Source organism: Lissotriton helveticus, chromosome 10 (genome assembly GCF_964261635.1).
Source record: "Lissotriton helveticus chromosome 10, aLisHel1.1, whole genome shotgun sequence".
In the NCBI taxonomy this organism is placed as follows: Eukaryota; Metazoa; Chordata; class Amphibia; order Caudata; family Salamandridae; genus Lissotriton; species Lissotriton helveticus.
Window position 1 is genome coordinate 976,239,043 of NC_136071.1, and position 19,208 is coordinate 976,258,250.

General features: G+C 44.5%; 1 protein-coding gene across 1 annotated transcript in view; it reads right to left on the reverse strand.

The window, feature by feature from the left end:
* The window catches only part of CLXN (calaxin), a 216,990-nt gene that overhangs the window by 115,161 nt on the left and 82,621 nt on the right, over window positions 1-19,208 (reverse strand). The window contains exon 3 of the mRNA XM_078663652.1: window positions 11,225-11,329. Within this exon, the coding sequence (XP_078519778.1) occupies window positions 11,225-11,329 (105 nt within the window). The remainder of the gene's footprint in view (window positions 1-11,224; window positions 11,330-19,208) is intronic.

Sequence of the window (19,208 nt, forward strand, 5' to 3'; positions counted from 1 at the left end):
TCCTAGCAGATACTGCGTGTTTCCAACCTCCTTTCCTTTCAAAAACGACACCTAGGTAGCAAAAGGTGTCCGTGCACTCAATTCTTTGCTCGTCAAGATATATCGAGCATTGTGGCCTTTTGTTTTTTTGGGTGCATGACATGGAGAAGGTTTTGGAGATGTTCACTTTCAGATTTCGTTTCCTCATGTAGGATGAAAATTCAGTTACTGCTCTCTGCAGCCCTACCTTAGTCCTAGACATAATTGCCGCGTCATCGGCATATAAAAGAATGGGTACAGGCCTACCATTAATAGCTGGGTAGTCACTTGGGATATTTATTAAGTGCTCTACAATAGAATTTATATAAAAACAGAATAGGAGGGGCGCAAGTATGCAGCCTTGCCTGACCCCTCTATTTATGGCAAATTTCTGTGTGCATTGACCCTGGGACCCGAACCTCACTCTAGCCCCGGCATCTCTATATAGTTCTTTTATGAATATGATGATGGTTGGATCCACCCCGATATGTTCCAATGTTGACCAGAGCTGAAGATGGTCCACACAATCAAATGCTGTGCTGAGGTCAACAAAGGTAACAAACAGGTCCCCTTTTTTGGCCTCGGTGTATTTGGAGATCAATAGGGACAGATTAAGGCATTGTTCCTGGGTACCCATTCCCTTTCGGAACCCGTATTGGAGTTCGGAAATAACCTTTTTCTCTGTCTCCCAGTGTTGAATTCTCTTAAGGACGATCCTTCCTGCAATTTTCATAAGACCGTCCAGTAGAGATATGGGACGGTAGCAAGCAGGATCGTCCCTATTCCCCTTTTTAAAAATGGGCACTACAATTGCATCTGACCAGGTGTTAATTAAGCCACATTTGTTTCCCATATTTAAAACATTAGTTAAGAGGGGGGCCCAAAAATCGAGGTTTGTTTTGTAAACATCCACAGGGGTGTAGTCGGGGCCAGGAGCTTTCCCTGACGGGCTTTCCCTGATGGCATTTTCCACTTCTAGTGCAGTAAAAACCAAGTCAATTGGATAGGGGGATACTGGGGGGTCAGTTGACTGGTGATCATAAAATAGATTATTCAAAGTTAAGGTTTCCTTTTGTTGGATCTGGGTGTCCCCCTGGCTGTTGGTATAAAGTTTGCCGTAGTGTTCTACCCAGAGGTCTGCCGTAATTGCTACATCTATGCAATTGTCACTAACTTTTGTGTTATATACCGATCTTATAACTTTCCAAAAGAGGTTAGTGTCCTTATTCCTGGCAGCTTCCCCCAGAGCTTCCCAGGCCTCCCTTTTCATTGTTGCCTTGCGATGATTAATTTCCCTTTTATACTCTCGTCTGGCCTTGGAAATTTGCACCCTATCTTTTGGGATAACATTTAAAACTTTCTTCAAATTCTTCAGGGCAGCTGTGCAGCTAGAATCGAACCACCCACGTGTGTGTTTCCCATTCTTTTTATGGCTCCTCGTTAGCATGTCTTTAATGTAAAGCTGAATATTAGCGAAAGCTGCCATGATCGCCTTTGGATCAATATCCTCTTCTAAACAGACAAGTATGTCTGTAAAGCAAGATGATATGAGGCTGTGAAAGAAGGTTAAAGGATTCATTTTCTCCCACTTTATCACATAGCCGTTTATTTTTGTTAAAGTGACCTCCAGTGGATATAGCGGCCCACTAGATTCCTTTGCTTTCTCCTCTGTGATCATTACCCCAAAAGTAATAGGATAATGATCACTCATTGGGTCGTCCCCAATCGCCCAGAAAGTTATAAAATTGGGTTTGACGGGTGACGCTAGTGCAAAGTCAATTGTGGTTTCACAGCCTCTGCCATTATATGTTGGAGCAAAGGGAATTGGGGGGGAACATGCCTGATTAATGAAAGTAAGATCAAAAGAGAAAATAATGCTGTTGAGGAGGGACCCCAACTTGGTGTGTGAGAAATGGAAAGGGCCATCCTCCTCGTGATCTGAAAGGCCGCACAAACCTAACTCAGAAGATGGGCAGATGGCACAATTAAAGTCTCCCACCCATAGAACTGTGTGGTCCCCCGTGTTTTGATCTCTCACTTTATGAATGTGGTGTGACATTTTATTTAAGATCAGTTCCATTTCGTTTGCTGGCATGTTATTATAAAAATTTACCAGTATCACCTTTTGTGTGGTGCCCCATTTAAATAAAAGAATTTGGAAGTATTGATCAGAATGGAAATCATATACCTTTATATCCCCCACATTCGATGTATATATGCACAGGCCCCCTTTGTTTCGACCCTGGGGAGAGGGAACAGCGGGTGAATGAAATGTTCGATACCCCATAATATGACTTTCCTCAACAAGCCAAGTTTCTTGCAGGCAAAGAACGCCATGCTTCTGTATAATCTCCAACCAGGGTTTATGGGTGATCTTATTACCCAAGCCTGCTACATTCCAAGATAGGAGTGAATGTTTTAAGTCGCTATTTTTCTGGGCTGGTTGGCCGACATTTCCCGTTGCGTCTAGCGAAACTAGGGAATGTACCATCTCTAGGTGTTGTGTGGCGCGCACAGCAAGGGGACACTGGACTGGGCAGGGTTGTTCTGCACCCGGGGAGGTTTGAATTTTGTTAACAGATGGAGAATTGTCAATGTTACTGGCCTTGGTTGAAAGATTTAGAGCGCTCGACCGAGGTGAAAGATCAGGAGTTCCCAGTCAATCCACCTGATCTAGGCATTCAAACCTATTCATAGTGGGTGCACCTTCCCACCAATTATTAGCGGGTTGCCATCCCTGCCCGTGCCCCTTCCATCTGTGGTTATGGGCTTGGACCAGACCCCAGAAGGCTCAACTATCTGTTTTGGAGGGTAAAAAAAGGTAAGGGGTTTAGTGACAATAGATTGGTGCATCGCATGTGTATCCCATGTGGTGATAAGTTGGGCTGTGTGGGGGTCTGCAAATGACACCACAATACAGTCTCCTGATATGGTTTTATTAGTGCGACCCACCCATGGAACTCGCCTGACCATTAAGACCCTGCTCCTGGTGGTGTATGGATGCTGCCTGTTGGCATTTAGCCAGTGGATCACTTTGTTCTTTAAGGACCACTGGGTTTCCACGGTGTCAGGGTCAAGCGTAGGTACCCCAGCCAAAATGGCAACATAGGGCCCAGCATCGGGAGGGAGGTCAATATAGCCCCCGCGAAAATTCTGTTGATTTTGGTGTTGGTTAAATGTGCGCTGTAAAAGAGGGGTAATAGGCTTGGTCGCATTCTGATCATTTCTAGAAGAGTTTTTGGGCTGCACTTGTTTTATGGGGGGTTTTGTATCTGGTTTTGATGAGCTTGATGGAAAGGAAACAGGGACATTAGCAATTGTCCGGGGTTTAGGAATTGGAGTAGGTTTGGGTAATAGGGAGGGCAAAGGAGAGGGGAAAATGATAGGAGCAGGGGATGCCTTGTTAGGGACTAATACCGATTGAATGCCAGCATTTGGAGCTGGTAAAGGTTGGGTACCATCATTACTCGCCTGTGGGGCACCCTCAGTAATCTGGGGATATGTAGCTTCCAGCTGTTTTAGGCTAAGCGTGGCCAGGGATACTAAAGTTTTGTCCATTTCAAGCAGGTGAGTCTCAATGCGTGACAGTCTTAGTTCAAAAGGTGACAATAGTTGTTTTAGAGTAACCCAGACTGTTTTGAGAAAATGTTCATCATCACCCGGCTTGTCCATATCCCTCCCTAAGTCATTTTGGCCTCCCCTTGTTAAGTTATCACCAGGGACAGCAAAATTCTCTAAGGCAGGAACAGTAGTGATGTTAGGATAGGTAAGATCACTCTCACCCCCTGTTTGCTGGATGACTGCATGTGATGTTTGTTTAAGCTCCCCTATTTTAGGCAGAGTTCTTCTAGAATTGAAAAACTGATGCCTAGCAATTTTTGCTTTCTTGCGGTTGTAGGCAAGTTTAGCAATGTTCTTCCTTTTCATGGTTTGACGATGTAGAATTTTTTTGCTTTTTACTACCGAAAAGGAAGGGGCAGGGATATCCAGCAGAGTGATAGGCTTTTCCTGTACAGTAGGAAGGTGATTCTCCGTGAGTTTAGGGGACATGGGTGTAAAAATAAAAGAGGAATCTAATGAGGGTGGGGAGGAAGAAAGATGAGAATGATGAATGTCGGCATGAATTAACAGAGGGAGGGGGTGTGAGGCCTGTTGGGGGGATGCAGCGGACGCAATGTTTTCCAAGGATGATTTTTTAGAGTTAGCAAATGTTTGGGAGAGCCTGCGCGCAGCGTCCAGCTCGATAGAAACCCTGTTCTGCATTTTTGTAATTTCGGCGTCTATTGCCAAATTTGTCTTTACAAGAAAATCATCCAAGGTGCCATTTGACTTGGTCAGGCCCAGTGCAGTCTTACTACGGCTCCCCCTAGTACACATGATGTATGGCAGATATAATTCCTGTAGCGTACTCACTAATATCAAAGGGCAGGCCCGAAGTCAATGGTACAAACCAAGGGGGGTGGGCCAGGCCAGTCCTCTTAGGCCTCGAACGGCCTCAAACGGTCCCGCCCTTGTCCCGGGCTTAACCCCGGGCGCTCCCGCGCGCTCCCGCGCAGCGTCTCTCACTGGTTTTTGTGGGCCAAGAGGAATGGGGCGTGGTGCAGGAAGGTGTGGGCGGGGCGTTCAGGGAGAGCGGGGCCAGGTGACTCAGCCTCACGCTCGCAGCCCTGAAGCCTCACACGCCCCCTTGGAGCAGCCAGGCAGGAAACCAAGAACAAGCAACAAACGGTGAGATTAAATCCGCAGCGGGACCCGCGAAGCGGGTTCCGCAAGTCGTGGGGTTAAGGCAGCCCTTAAAAGACGAACAGCTCCAGCCAGGTCAGGTCCAACAGCCACAATGGGGAAGTCCAGGTGCCTTTTTGATTACAGGAGGTGTGGGCGGGGCGTTCAGGGAGAGCGGGGCCAGGTGACTCAGCCTCACGCTCGCAGCCCTGAAGCCTCACACGCCCCCTCGGAGCAGCCAGGCAGGAAACCAAGAACAAGCAACAAACGGTGAGATTAAATCCGCAGCGGGACCCGCGAAGCGGGTTCCGCAAGTCGTGGGGTTAAGGCAGCCCTTAAAAGACGAACAGCTCCAGCCAGGTCAGGTCCAACAGCCACAATGGGGAAGTCCAGGTGCCTTTTTGATTACAGGAGGTGTGGGCGGGGCGTTCAGGGAGAGCGGGGCCAGGTGACTCAGCCTCACGCTCGCAGCCCTGAAGCCTCACACGCCCCCTCGGAGCAGCCAGGCAGGAAACCAAGAACAAGCAACAAACGGTGAGATTAAATCCGCAGCGGGACCCGCGAAGCGGGTTCCGCAAGTCGTGGGGTTAAGGCAGCCCTTAAAAGACGAACAGCTCCAGCCAGGTCAGGTCCAACAGCCACAATGGGGAAGTCCAGGTGCCTTTTTGATTACAGGAGGTGTGGGCGGGGCGTTCAGGGAGAGCGGGGCCAGGTGACTCAGCCTCACGCTCGCAGCCCTGAAGCCTCACACGCCCCCTCGGAGCAGCCAGGCAGGAAACCAAGAACAAGCAACAAACGGTGAGATTAAATCCGCAGCGGGACCCGCGAAGCGGGTTCCGCAAGTCGTGGGGTTAAGGCAGCCCTTAAAAGACGAACAGCTCCAGCCAGGTCAGGTCCAACAGCCACAATGGGGAAGTCCAGGTGCCTTTTTGATTACAGGAGGTGTGGGCGGGGCGTTCAGGGAGAGCGGGGCCAGGTGACTCAGCCTCACGCTCGCAGCCCTGAAGCCTCACACGCCCCCTTGGAGCAGCCAGGCAGGAAACCAAGAACAAGCAACAAACGGTGAGATTAAATCCGCAGCGGGACCCGCGAAGCGGGTTCCGCAAGTCGTGGGGTTAAGGCAGCCCTTAAAAGACGAACAGCTCCAGCCAGGTCAGGTCCAACAGTTGGTATATGAAAAACGTAGTTTGGATTTCATAGCCATCCGAATTGATCTCAAGATCCAGGCCACTTACTCTTTTTATGTGGTCAGACATGAATCTCAAATTGTCCCCATTGCATAAAATAAGAAAAGCGGATTTGTTGAGCCTACGCAAATAAAACATGACAAATACATTCTCTCTGTATCTTTGTCTTAAAATTGTTTTAAACAGTTTTTGTATCTCTGCCACAATCTGCAGTTATGTTTGGATGGGTTGGTGACGTTAACACCAAAAAGCCCAGGGGCACCACAGCTCAACCACTAGGATAAGGAACCACGCCCTGTATGAAACAAAAACAGGACGCAACCCTTGGATAAAAGCAGGGATGTGCCACAGACACTATCTCCCACAGCCCTCCGCCAACCCTGAAAGAAGGAAACTAAGAGTACTGGCACCAGAGAGCAGCCAATCCATTTACAAACCATGTGGATGCTAGTGCAAAACAAATCAGTGGCGAGTACCCCAACCATTTTTAGAAAGTGTGGCCAGCACCTGAATTCTATCCGATATCTCCCAGTAGTGGGAATCCAGAAACTGGAATAAACCCCAACTTTCATGTCACCAATGGTGGCCTGGCCCCCAAACTTCAAAGATCGAGGAAAGAGCAAAACAAAACCAGACCTAAACCAAAGCCGAACGGTCACCACTATTCCCAAACTGTGGAGATTGAGCACAGAGGCCCTTCTTTCCAGAGCTAATAAAGCATCCTACAGATCAAGATCAATGCCTCACCCTTAAACCAAAAGACAGCATAACAGAACTGACAGTGAGTATTGAAAGCAGCACCAGAACATCCGGCCTAACTAAACTGTTCCAAAAAGATGCATGCAGCATTGGTAAATACATAATTACACAAGGAGCGGACATAAGCCCAGCGATAAAGCCAAGATGTAGGAAGCTGGCTCTCTACATAGTGCACCAAAATGAGATACACTGTCAAGAGAGTCAAGGCAAACCCAAAAGCAATTACAGAGACACAACTGACGCTCCAAATGCTCTCTTTTAAGGTAGTATGGGCGAGCACAGTTACCATTTCAGAGGGCAGTGCTAAGTATTTATTACACAGGCAGTAAATGAGACACAAACCCAATAAAGAAATCCAACACCAATTTATAAAAATAACACATACTTCCATATGAATTCAGATACCAAGATCACCAGAATCGGGTAAGTACTTTTTGAGTTATGAATTTTTACAGTTTTCAAAAATGAACACTGCAATTTCTGGATCCGTAATGTTATCCTATGGAGGCAAAACATGTATTGTATTCTGACACTTAGCAGCGACAACTTACAAGACCATTCCTCAGGACTTAAAATGAGTATGGGGCAAGATCCAAAGCCACACCAACAGGTCACCTCGGGAGGCTCTGGGTACTCTGGGTGCAGTGGTGTTCATGGTTTCTGGTGTCCAATTCACTTCAATGGGAGAACAGTCCGGTTACAAATAGGCTATAAGCAGGGCCTGGGGCACTGGTCCGGGAGAACCCACAGGAGGTTTAACTCTTGAGATCCTCAGGCATGTGGGGACGTCTTTGGTCCACTTCTCCTCGGGGCGTGGGTGCAGTAGTGTCTTCTGATGTTGGATTCCAGTGAGGGTCTCTCGTGGTTGGAGGGGGCCAATAAAAAGAGGCTGCAGGCGGTGACTGGAAGTCTAGTCTGGGCAAACCAACCATGGGCTTAGCTCTTGTGGGTCCCTTGTTGGCACTGTCACCTCTCTTGGACTCGGGCTCTGGTGCATGGGTGCTTTGAGGAATCGGGTGGCGTCTTGGTCTTTGTTTTGCAGAAGAGGGGCAAACAGGACAGCTGGGCCACACAAAAAGTATGTCTCACTGTCCCTAAAGTCCCTCAACGTGCAGGTCGGTCTTCCTCGGCGTTGCTGTCTGGACTGGACACAACAAGCCTTGGCTGCTGCAAGGGGTGACATACTCCAGGTGTTGTCCGGCTCTGGTAGGTTCTGGCATCCCCACACTTGGAGGGAAGATAGATCTAACCTGTAGTAGCACTGCTACCTCTTTCTGGGTGGTTGCTGCATCGGTAGTCCCCATAGGCGGCAGGCCGGTGTACCAGGTCTTGCTTCTTTAGTGCCTGCGGCTCCAGGGGAGTAGCTCCTCTAAGCCAAGGGAGTTTCATTGGCCATTTGCAAAGCACTGGCAACCCACTGGGTTTCTAAAGATCTACACATCAGCAGGATGGATCAGTTGCTCCACGAGGGTCGGGTGTAACAGGCGGGCCAGCAGGGTTGGCATCACGTCAGCCGTGCTCCTCGGTTCTCTGGTCAGCAGCCTTCTACTTTGTCCTCTTCGTCTTTTGGTCCATAGAAATCTTAAGATCTTCTATCAGTGTGTCCCCTAAATACTCAATTTAGGGGCTGTAAGGAGAGTGGGAGATAGTAGCCAATGGGCTACTTACCCCCGGGGTCACTACACCCCCTAGATGACCACATTATTTGGGCATCACCCTGTCCCAGAATTCCTAATTTCCCCACACACAATAACGTGGAATTTCTAAAGTCGTGTTCATATATGACTTGGTCACCCTTGAGGTGTGCTCAGCCTGGCAGTGCAACACGCCTCCTGCATAGCTAATTTTCCTGGAGTGTGTCACATCATGTTTTTACTCATGGTTTGCACCATGTCACGCAGCCTGCAATGGCAGTCTGTGTTGAATTTGTAAGTGGGTCCCTTAGGCTGGCATAAGATATACTGCAGCCCTTAGGGACCCTCGTTAGTACCCCTGCCCAGGGGAAGCTGGAGTACCATTTACTAGGGACTTACAGTGTGCTAAAGTCCTTTTCCAATTGTAACACTATTAGACAGGACCTTGTTTTAGGGGAGGGGCACTGGCACTGAGGTTTGGTTAGCAGGCTTCAGTGCACTGTCAGAGTTGAAAATCAGCTCCTAGTAGCTAAAAAGAGGCCAAAACGTGTGTGTGTGGGGGAGGGGGAGGGGAGGTAAAGCCCAGTTCTCTACACAAAGTGTGACAGAAGTTCAGGCAGGAGGCGGACCCACATCTCAACCATCCAGCATAATATAAGAAGTAGTTCTAAACAGCAGCCTGCACAGGGCAGAGCAGTAAGACAGTAGAGCAGGTGCAGATAGATCTATTGCCCCTGGGGCAACAACAGCAAGTGTGGAAGGAACATAGGAGTGAATATAGCAGCCTTGAAATAAACGAAATGCTGACTGCCTTCAGCCTATACTGCCATTCCATATGCGTAGCAAAGCTTCCCACAAAAGGCTCATGTCAAGTGGAACCATATTAGGACAATTCTAAAGACAAAGTTCCACTCAGGCAGATACATCAAATGCTGCATGAATGAAAGGTCCTGCAAATAGACATTTAACCAATGCCACATTGGAGCCAGACCCAGCCTTCAGACTAAGATTCATAGCCAAAAGAGAGTAGGCCATGAGTGACACTCACCAATTGTCCACACAAGGTGGAACCCTAAAGAGTGTGGTGAGTAAGCTCTGCATACCTTGACCTAGCCTGCTAATCTTCACAATGCCAGAGTTTCTCAGACCACAGATAGCCTATGGTGACCTTAGAACAGCAACACAAAAACTCCAGAGATTAAGTTAAAACCACGTCCCAGAATTGTCCCACTAGTCTTCTTGGTGGGTTGGTACCCTGAAAGAAGGTGCAACATTTTTTTCAGTGGTATTTATCTGAACTTTCGTAGCAGATATACAGTAGCTCACATGTGACTTGCCTCTCTGCCCTTCACTTTTCTAAACAGCATAATTTGACAAATGTCACACTCCTCAACAAGATGAATATCTGGAGGACAAAATATACACAGTATATGTTCACCAATCTAGGCCAGATTGCCACCATGGGATCATAAAAAGCTGGCTTTGTGACTGAAGGCACGGCTAAGGAAAAGTCTGCTGTGATGAAACAAATGAATACTATTCACATTTACTTTACAAAAAATACTTTGGAAAGGTGGTAGAAGACTTTGTAAAGAAAAATAAAACCAAAAAGTACAATTATGGGATCCTTTCTAATAAAGGGCAAATCAAAGACCTGACTCTAACTTGATACTGAACTGCACTTTAGGACAGTAGAGATGCTTGCTGCAGTAACATGACAATGTTACATTTTAACTGTCCCTCTGAGATATACATCTCCATCTTCCATCAAGACTCACTTCTCTCCCACCTATTCGATGTTCAAAAAGATATATTGTTGTAAATGATATGCAGCTGCTTCCAAGAGAGGTTATATCACACCCAAGATGCAGCTCCATGCTGTTGCTACTGAATCGTTCACTGTCCTAGCAATGTGTCTTCACACCTCATCCGTCTGCTTCTGCTGTGTTCCTATTTTCAATGTCCCATCGCTGATGCTTCATAGCCTGGTTTTCTGTTGTTAGAATATAGTGCTTCGATGTAAGTACAGAGACTGGCTTTGCCTACTGCCAAATATGGAGTCCTTCGTGTCCTCCCCAGTCCTGGTTGAAGCCCTCTGAAGTATTCACTACTATGCAAACACAGCACAGGACCTCTAAATCGTGCTCCCAGCCCAGTTTCTGAGTTGGAAAGCATGTGTGCAAAGAACAGCAGGCCATATAAAGGTCCAAAGCCCAAGAAGGCTGCAGCTTAAGATCTCACACCAAGACATTATGTGTCAAGGCTCAAAATGGCCACCAAATGAGATCTCACATGAGATATTGCAATGTCACAGGATTTAAAAAGAAGACGCAAAGCTGGTCCCTCATGTGCTGGGGCTGTGTTGGGAGGAGACATAGTCAATGGGAACTGACAATTGCTGTGTATCTGCTCGCTACACTTTGGTGTTTGCCTGCCACTCATTGTCCGTTTCAGCGCCGCCTTGCTCCACCAAGCTGGCCAGGTCTCCTACCAACTGGGTTATGGTTTCCAGCCTTGTCACACCTCCTCACCAATATACCCAAACAATTGTCCATATAGGCCCCATGATGAAAAGATGGTCCCTTATTCCCTGCAGTAATGGTAGAGACAAATTTCTAGCTTTGTTTTTGTCTTTTAAAATAAGGAATTATTTAGATTAGCTTTCCAGGACAAATAGGTGTTCAAATTTATTTATAATTCTAATTAAAATAAAATAAAATACAGATCATTTTGTCTACAGACAGAAACTCGTTTTAAATATTCTTTGCAAAAAATATATTTGTCCTTTTAAAAGTGTTCCAGGACCAAGCACATAGATAGAAATTATCTATGTTAATGAATATTAAAATTAATGTTTACGTATACAGTATGAACATTTAGTTAAAAAAAACAGAAATACCGTACATTTGATTCTTTCCTCCAAAGTCCCTCGAAGAAATACAGATAAGCCTTGAACCCATTCCGTTACACTGATATTACTGTCATTGTCCTTGTCGAAGGCACGAAACACTGAAATGAAAAAGTCACATTATTAAATATGACAAAAGAAATGCCCTTTTTGCATCTTTCAGATGATTTCTATTCATTTTAAGTAAGGCATTTGTCATATGTATGGCTCGTCAAAAAAATATTCTTTTAATGCGAAGGCAAGAGAGTACCATTACACAGATAAACAACTTTGAAATTTGAAAAAGAGCATGCATCATCCCTCTCCTACTCCCATCCCCTCCAGCCCACCAAGACAGCTTCCTCAGCTGCAGTTATACAGGATGGTATTGAGAAAGAGTACTAAAGCTTCTAATGTGGGCGTAATGTATCCAAAATTAAGAAGAATATATAGAATGGATTTATACCAACCACACCAAGAATTGTACAGACTGCCAAAACATTCCAAATCACAGCTTGCTGCAACAAATATCATTGAATGGGCAGTTTGAACACGGTTTTGGTAAACAACGCCCTCGCAAGCCCTCAAGTTCTTAATATGTCCACTTGGCTAGATATCTGCACTGACAAAGACAAGATACTTACCTTTCGGGTTTCTGCCACAATGGAAGAGTCACGTGCCTACCCTTGCTTTAAAGAATCTACTTTCAAAAACTGACTCCATTCAAGGTTCAGCTTAGCCACAATTCCTCCTGGACCACGTGGAGGTAGGAAGGAGACAGGGGCGTGGCAAAGTTGCAGGATGCCCTAATGGAAGAAAGGAAAATGCCCCCGAAGAACTAGGTTATACCCGTATCCCTCAGCTGCCTCTAGGGGAGTGACCTTCATGACTGTAGGTTAATTTGGTCTTCAAAAATTCATTGTCTTTTGGGTTCTTTTAAGGGCTATTCCTGGTCAATTTTAAGGCACACTATGGCAGTACCACTGGAAGGCTCAAAATCGTGGCATGCCTTGGTTTAGGAGTGAAGTTTGTATGCTAAAATAAAATCCAGTTTGGAGACGCTAATGCCTGTGAAAACCGGGACACATTTAGTGATAACTTGAGAGGAGGCATGTGAGCTTTTCCCCAAGGTGCCTGTCGAAAATTTTATATTGAAAACTTCATTTTTTTAAATATCTTTTTATTTGTTTGTTTTAGATAACATAAACATACAATCAAAATAACAATAACTATGGTCACATAAGGTACATTCATCAAAGACAGCGTGTTACATTGGCTCCAATGTGTCCATATCAAATCAGTAAATAATAGAGAGACTCTGTGATTCCCATTTCTAGGTCCTGGCCCACATCATGCTTGGCCATCACTAGGCCTAAGGAACTGAAAAGCAGCTGAGCCCTGGTCACATCAACCTCGTTTGGGATTCCCAAGAGGACAAACCCAGGTATCAGCCGGCACTGGCACTTCCAAACTCGCTCACAGTTCAACAATGATTGTCCTCCAATAGACCTGGATAGTGGGGCAAACCCACATCTTGTGAAAGAAGTCACCCTTGACATCTCAACATTTAGGGCAATATGGAGACTCTGCCCCACCCATCTTGTGTAATTTCTTTCTTTCGTAGTATATCCTGTATAAGATTTTGTATTGAACGAGAGCCATCTGGCTCTAATGGCTACCTCGCTAGGGTGCATTAGGGCTGCCTCCTAATCCACATCCACCACGGCTTCCAAGTCCCTCTACCATCTCTCACGCAGTCTCTCAAGGTTATATGTGACTGGAACAGCTTTTTCAGTAGGTTCCTCTTGTAGTAACCTCCTTTTTAGTAGTGAGAATTCAAGTAAGTCAGCACATGGCATACCATCCCCGAAACATGCTATGCATGGTGTAGCTGTGCATACTTCATGAATTGGGACCCATTGAGCCCATATTCTGACTCAAGTTCGCCCTTGTCATCAATGTGACCTATTGCAGAGAGGCCACCAGGTCCCAGGCCCCAAAACCTTTTGGTTTACCCAACTCTTTGAACCGTCCACTTTCCATTGTGGAATTGCCCTGGTCACCTTGTGCATCCATCCCATTGCTCTAGTTGCTCTATCCCACGCCTCCAGGGTGACCTGTGTCGCAGGCAATAATTTGGAAACTCCCTTGCCACCTAAAGGTAGTGAAACTAGGTGTGAGGTTCCAGTAATTCCTACTCTGGCCTGTATGTGAAATGATCTTGCGCCATGTGTGCCCATTCATAAATAGGAATTAAATGTGCATCCCAGTAATAAGCCTCAATGTACGGTAGCGCGATCCCTACATTATAGGGCTTGCATTGTAGTGTTTTTAGCGCTATTCTGGAATGTCCTCCCTGCCATAGTAATGACCAGATGTCTCTCTCCAGTCTGGCTAACACTGTCCGAGGAAGTGGGGGATAAGTGTTCTGGAGAGCGTATAGCAGCTGTGGTAAGGTAATCATTTTGAAAATGGCTGCCCTCCCGTGCAAGGAGAGGGGGAGATCATTCCATCTCTCTGTGTCTTCCTTAAACTTTGTCAGTACCTTTCCAAGATTGCCGTGTCTACATACCTCTCTGTGTGGAGTGATACAAATGCCACAGTAATGAAAACCTCCAGCAACCACCTTCAGGTTTCCGAACAGAGGCGGCCACAGAGAGGCCAGGCCGGGACAGTATATCGTGGACTTATCCCGGTTGATCTTATACCTGGAGTGCCTCCCACATTCTTCAATGGTTTGCAACAGGACAGGGATAGTTGTCACAGGGTCTGTGACATAGAGAATATCATCGGCATAGAGGCAGATCTTTTTCTCCGCATGATCAGTGGGAGTGATCTTGAAACTCGAATTTCCAGGTGTCGTCTGATAGTGCAAACAAGGGACTCCAGTGTGAGTGCATAAAGGAGAGGAGAAAGAGGGCACCATTGTCTCGTTCCCTGGCCAATGGGGAAGTCCAAAGACAATTTACCGGTTACCCTAACTGCAGCGACTGGCATGTCACATAGGAGTGGAACTGTGAATTTTCGTCAGAGTATGAATTTGGCTAACACACTGTCCAAAAATTGAAAAGTGGATTTTTAAGCACCTTCGTCCAGTAGTATTCATCAACAAGCATCAGCAAAAAAACCAAGTCTCACAATTTCCAAAGAAGCAAAAGCACTCTCATTGGTACACTCTTGAAACTACGCAATTAGCACTTCCCAGATGCAGACTGCGGTAGAAACGAACATGGGCAAGGCATTATTATTTGTTTTTAATGTGCACTTGCTGGAACAGTGCGTGACTATTTCTTGATAATTTCTTTGGCGGTATTGACTGTAGGTTCAGACTGGTACACAGTGCTGAGCAAACCAAACGATCTAATGGTGCTCAATAATATGTGCTGTGATATTGTATAGGTCGTAGGAGAGTGAAAGTCTGATAGTACCCTGCAAAATGTCAACTCCTCTAAAGTAAATCACAAACAAATGTCCATACTATGGCAAAACAGACAGTTATCTGCAGTGGTTCTCAGGCCAGAAAGCTACTCCAGCATTCTAACTTAAAAAAAAAAGTTTCTAAACCTACATTTTTGCATTGCATTTCACCACAACTGGATTTAGGAAGTTTTGTACGATAAATTACACAAACCAGGCAAGACAGACATTCATTATGAAACTGGCAGGAAACACTCACCCAAGTTCACTTAAGGGAAGTGGGAAAATGTATTCTCACCCTAACAAAATAGATGACGAAGCTTCAAATTAAACAAATTGATTTATGGTTATATATTAAACGGCTGTAGCGGAAATAATCAATAAAATCTGCTTTAAAATAAAAACAGAAGGCGAAGCTTCACATTTGAAGACAAACGAGGAACATATGACAAAACATGTCAGCGTCTCATGCACACTCTGCAGCACTTCATACCACTAATGCAGATCAAAGCATAAGTTACAACACAGAATAATCACTTCGCCACTATATTAAAACGTTATCCAACGCAGGATCAGAAAACTGATAAATGTTCTAAATGTGTGTCTGGGACATGCCACAGTAAGCTGCAAAGTTCCTAATATGTATCCATTTCAAAAGGCTTTGAGAAGTTCTCACCAATATTTTTTAAGTTAACATGGTTGTCTTTAAGCACGTTCCACAAATGAACTCTGAGTGTATAAGATATATTGGTCAATACACTGCTTCAGATTCAGGCCCAGGCGGGACATTCTTTGTATTAGAAATTGACCAGAAGCTAGCTCTGGGATCTAGCTCGCATTAGATCCAAACGTGCTATAAATGTGGAAGGCCTGGGCAGCTACTTACTGTAAATAAAGGCTCCTCCTGTACTCACTTGTCTCAGTGCAAAGAATAAAGAGCCAGCTATTATTACACATGTCTAATTTCCATAGCCCAGCATTGAATGGTGGAATTTGGTTGATAATAGCAAACATATCTCTAGGCACTTAAAATAAAGTTGTGATATTGCATATACATTGCTGACGCAGGCGCAGTGAGCAATTTATGTAAACAGCACTTCTTAAATGTGTGGGGCACAAGCGCGGCTGCACACACTTCCAAAGGTAGCAAGTAGACACATATTTCTGAAAGCAATCACCAGTTCATGATGAGACCACAGCCAAATGATTTTCTCTGCAAGAGAATGACTGATATTTTCTATCCGGAAGAAATGCGTGCATTAGGGTGATTTGGGCTGACCACAAGGATAGTAAGAAAACTTATGCAAAATAAATTTGGAAAAGGGTATTGAACAGTGACAGACCGATTGTGATGGCTAATTTGTGAGATAAAAAAGAAAAAGGCACCATGGAAGTGTGATACAACCGAAGACAGTAGAACGTAATAGGATGCAGATTGAATGTATTCCAAGGCCCATGAGAAGTGCAACTTCTTAGGTAAGTACATACAGTGAACTTATGTTTTTGGCTTTGTATTGTGTGTCCAGAAACTTCGGGGCGTGGGGAGGGAGTCGGAGGTTGAGGCTTTTTACATGTCAATTTAAAAAATTTTCCAGTCACAAAAGATATCTCCTGCTTATTTATTATGTGTTATGTCTGGGAACTAGGAGCAATTTTGAGAAAATGCTTGTGGCAAACAGATTTGGGGGTGGCTAAAAAAGAGATGGTATTGGTAGATGTTATGGAAAGGGGGCTATTGGTTGAGAAGAACAAGTTACTTACCTTCGGTAACGCTTTTCCTAGTGTATACAGTATCGGCTTGTGGATTCCTCACCTTTTGAATATATCCCATGAGCAGCATTCCACAGGAACCTTTCTCCATAGCTCTCCCATGTCGAAGAGGACATCATAATACCATGGCTCCGTACCCGACTCCGCATGATGTCATCAGAGCCAATAGGTCATCTCATCCTTGTGCTGCTGTCAGTTTAAACCCATTTTGTCTGTGCCTATGAGGCGAATTGATGAAACAACATGTCCAACAAGCATACGTAGTATACAGTACATGTCATATTAAAGAAATAATCACATGCAATTGAGTTGCCAATTCAGTAGCATGCTTGTTAGATGTACTGAAAATCGCATAAGAAACATTCATATGAAATATATATATATATATATATATATAAATATATATTACCTACTGGCGGTCGCCAGTAGGTATATATAGTTAGGATTTTTTCTCTATGGGATTTTTGAAAATTCTATGTCTAATAACTTTGGCGTTTGTGGACGGAATTGGCTGAAATTTTCAGGAAAATGGAACATTTTGTTTCTGAGCAGCCCCTGAAAATTTGGGGGGGTTTCGTCAAGGGGGGGCCGAGAAAAAAGGGGGGTCCCAAAACGTGTTTTTAACATTGAGTTTTCCATAGGGCAGTTGGCCTCACTTTTAGCCCGAACGGCTGAATGGATTTGCACGAAACTTGGCAAAATTGTAGGGACTGGTAGCCCGATGTGCCTTTGCTAGGTCTTAATATATGTGCTGCAGTGGATTTTGAGAAATTAACGTTCAAAAAAAGATATATATCTGTAACAGCGGACCGGGCAGCGCTCCAGTTCGCGTACTTTTCGCGTTACGGAGCTTTGTGAAGCGAAGCTGATTGGTTCTCCGGCGTCTGTAAACATTCCAAACAGTCCGTAGCGGCCGCCATCTTGTCTCTCGGTAGGATCGAGAGACAAGAGGAGGCCAAAGCGAAGGGGCAAATGACCATAAGGGGGCTTAGTAGATCCTCCCTGACCCCCTAGGTTTGATGTGGAGGTTTTAAAAGGGCTCCGCGGGGCAAAAAAAAATAAAAATAATAATAATCGAACGGCTGAATGGATTTGCACGAAACTTGGCAAAATATTAGGGACTGGTAGCCCGATGTGCCTTTGCTAGGTCTCAATATATGTGCTCCAGTGGATTTTGAGAAATTAACGTTCAAAAAAAGATATATATCTGTAACAGCGGTCCGCTTCGCGTACTTTTCGCGTTACGGAGCTTTGCGAAGCTGATTGGTTCTCCGGCGTCTGTAAACATTCCAAACAGTCCGTAGCGGCCGCCATCTTGTCTCTCGGTAGGATCGAGAGACAAGAGGAGGCCAAAGCGAAGGGGCAAATGACCATAAGGGGGCATAGTAGATCCTCCCTGACCTCTTAGGTTTGATGTACCATTTTGCCAAGTTTGGTGTAATTCCGTTCAGCCATTCAGGCTGTAGACGTATCTAAATGTCCTATGGAAAATTGCATGGGGAAAACACATTTGAAAGTGTTGAAATTTAGAACCAATTAAAATGTTACTTTGGTTTTGTATTTGTGTGTGATGAAAGTTAATTGGTTATGTATATATCTAAAATGAGAGGAAACCACATCCATTTTGTGATACTACTGTCTGAGGTACATTTGTGAGGAATTTTTGGTGCTCAATTTCTGGTGTTTGATTTACACAGTACTAACACTTCTCCTACTTTTAAAAAGGTGAGTTGTTAATTTGTAAGGGGAACTATGTTGTACACTTTAAGATAATTTGAAAAATGTTTTCTGTTATTTATTTACAGTCCTTCTGTTATACTAAATACTTGATAAAGTTAGTTTTATATTATGTATTACTAAAAACGATAAATGAAAGTGATTATTTTTTTCTGCAATTTACAGCAAGCAATTTCAAAATAAAATGGCTCACAATGAAGAGACCGTGGCAATTTCTTTTGAATTATCCACTACATTTATTGAAATTGACAGCACCAATAATGAAGTATTCTCACAAGGAGGAGATGACGTGAATAATTTTTTTTTGATCAATCTCTTGATGGAGAATTTATCGAATGTTTGGAGACCATAGAGTTACAAGAATCATCATTGCAGACTTTTCATGAGGAGATTCCTGATGAGATGATTGAAGAGGAAATTCCTGATGAGGACATGTTACTAGTTCTTTCAAATTTTGAAAATTCAGAAGAATAAATTTATATTTAGAAATCAAAAATTGTTTGAGACATTATTCATTTTTATTTTTAATTTATGAGGTTGTAGCGAAGTGATTGTAGTATAAAATGAGACTTATAGTATAGAGTGCAACATTTTTATGTTACATGGTAAGTTTACTCATATTTACTTCCATGCTCCCACTATATTATCTCCAAAGTGTATTTGACATCTCTTCTTCATCTCCGGCCTCCTTTCTCTCACTGTCTGTCTCTGATGCATCTTATCGCTGCCATTTTGTGTAATTACAGAAGAGAGTAAAATAAAATAGTTCGGAACGTGAAAAGGGGGCAAAGTAGAGTACCCCTCACCCCCTAGGCCTTCTCAGGCGGTCCCAAAAGGATCAGTTTCTGTTTTCCTGAGAGATTATGGCATGAGTTCCATATACCACAATAACTTGCATTACAACATGCAAGATATCTATCTCCTATTACCAACTTTTGGAGATATTCGCGCCAAGCGCGAATATCTCCAAAAACTAACACCTGCCCTGAGCAGTTCCTAGCCATGTTATCCAATGGGAGGTGGATAACATGGCTAAGAGCATTAGCTCGGTAATGCATGAATATCGCTGACTTTTTA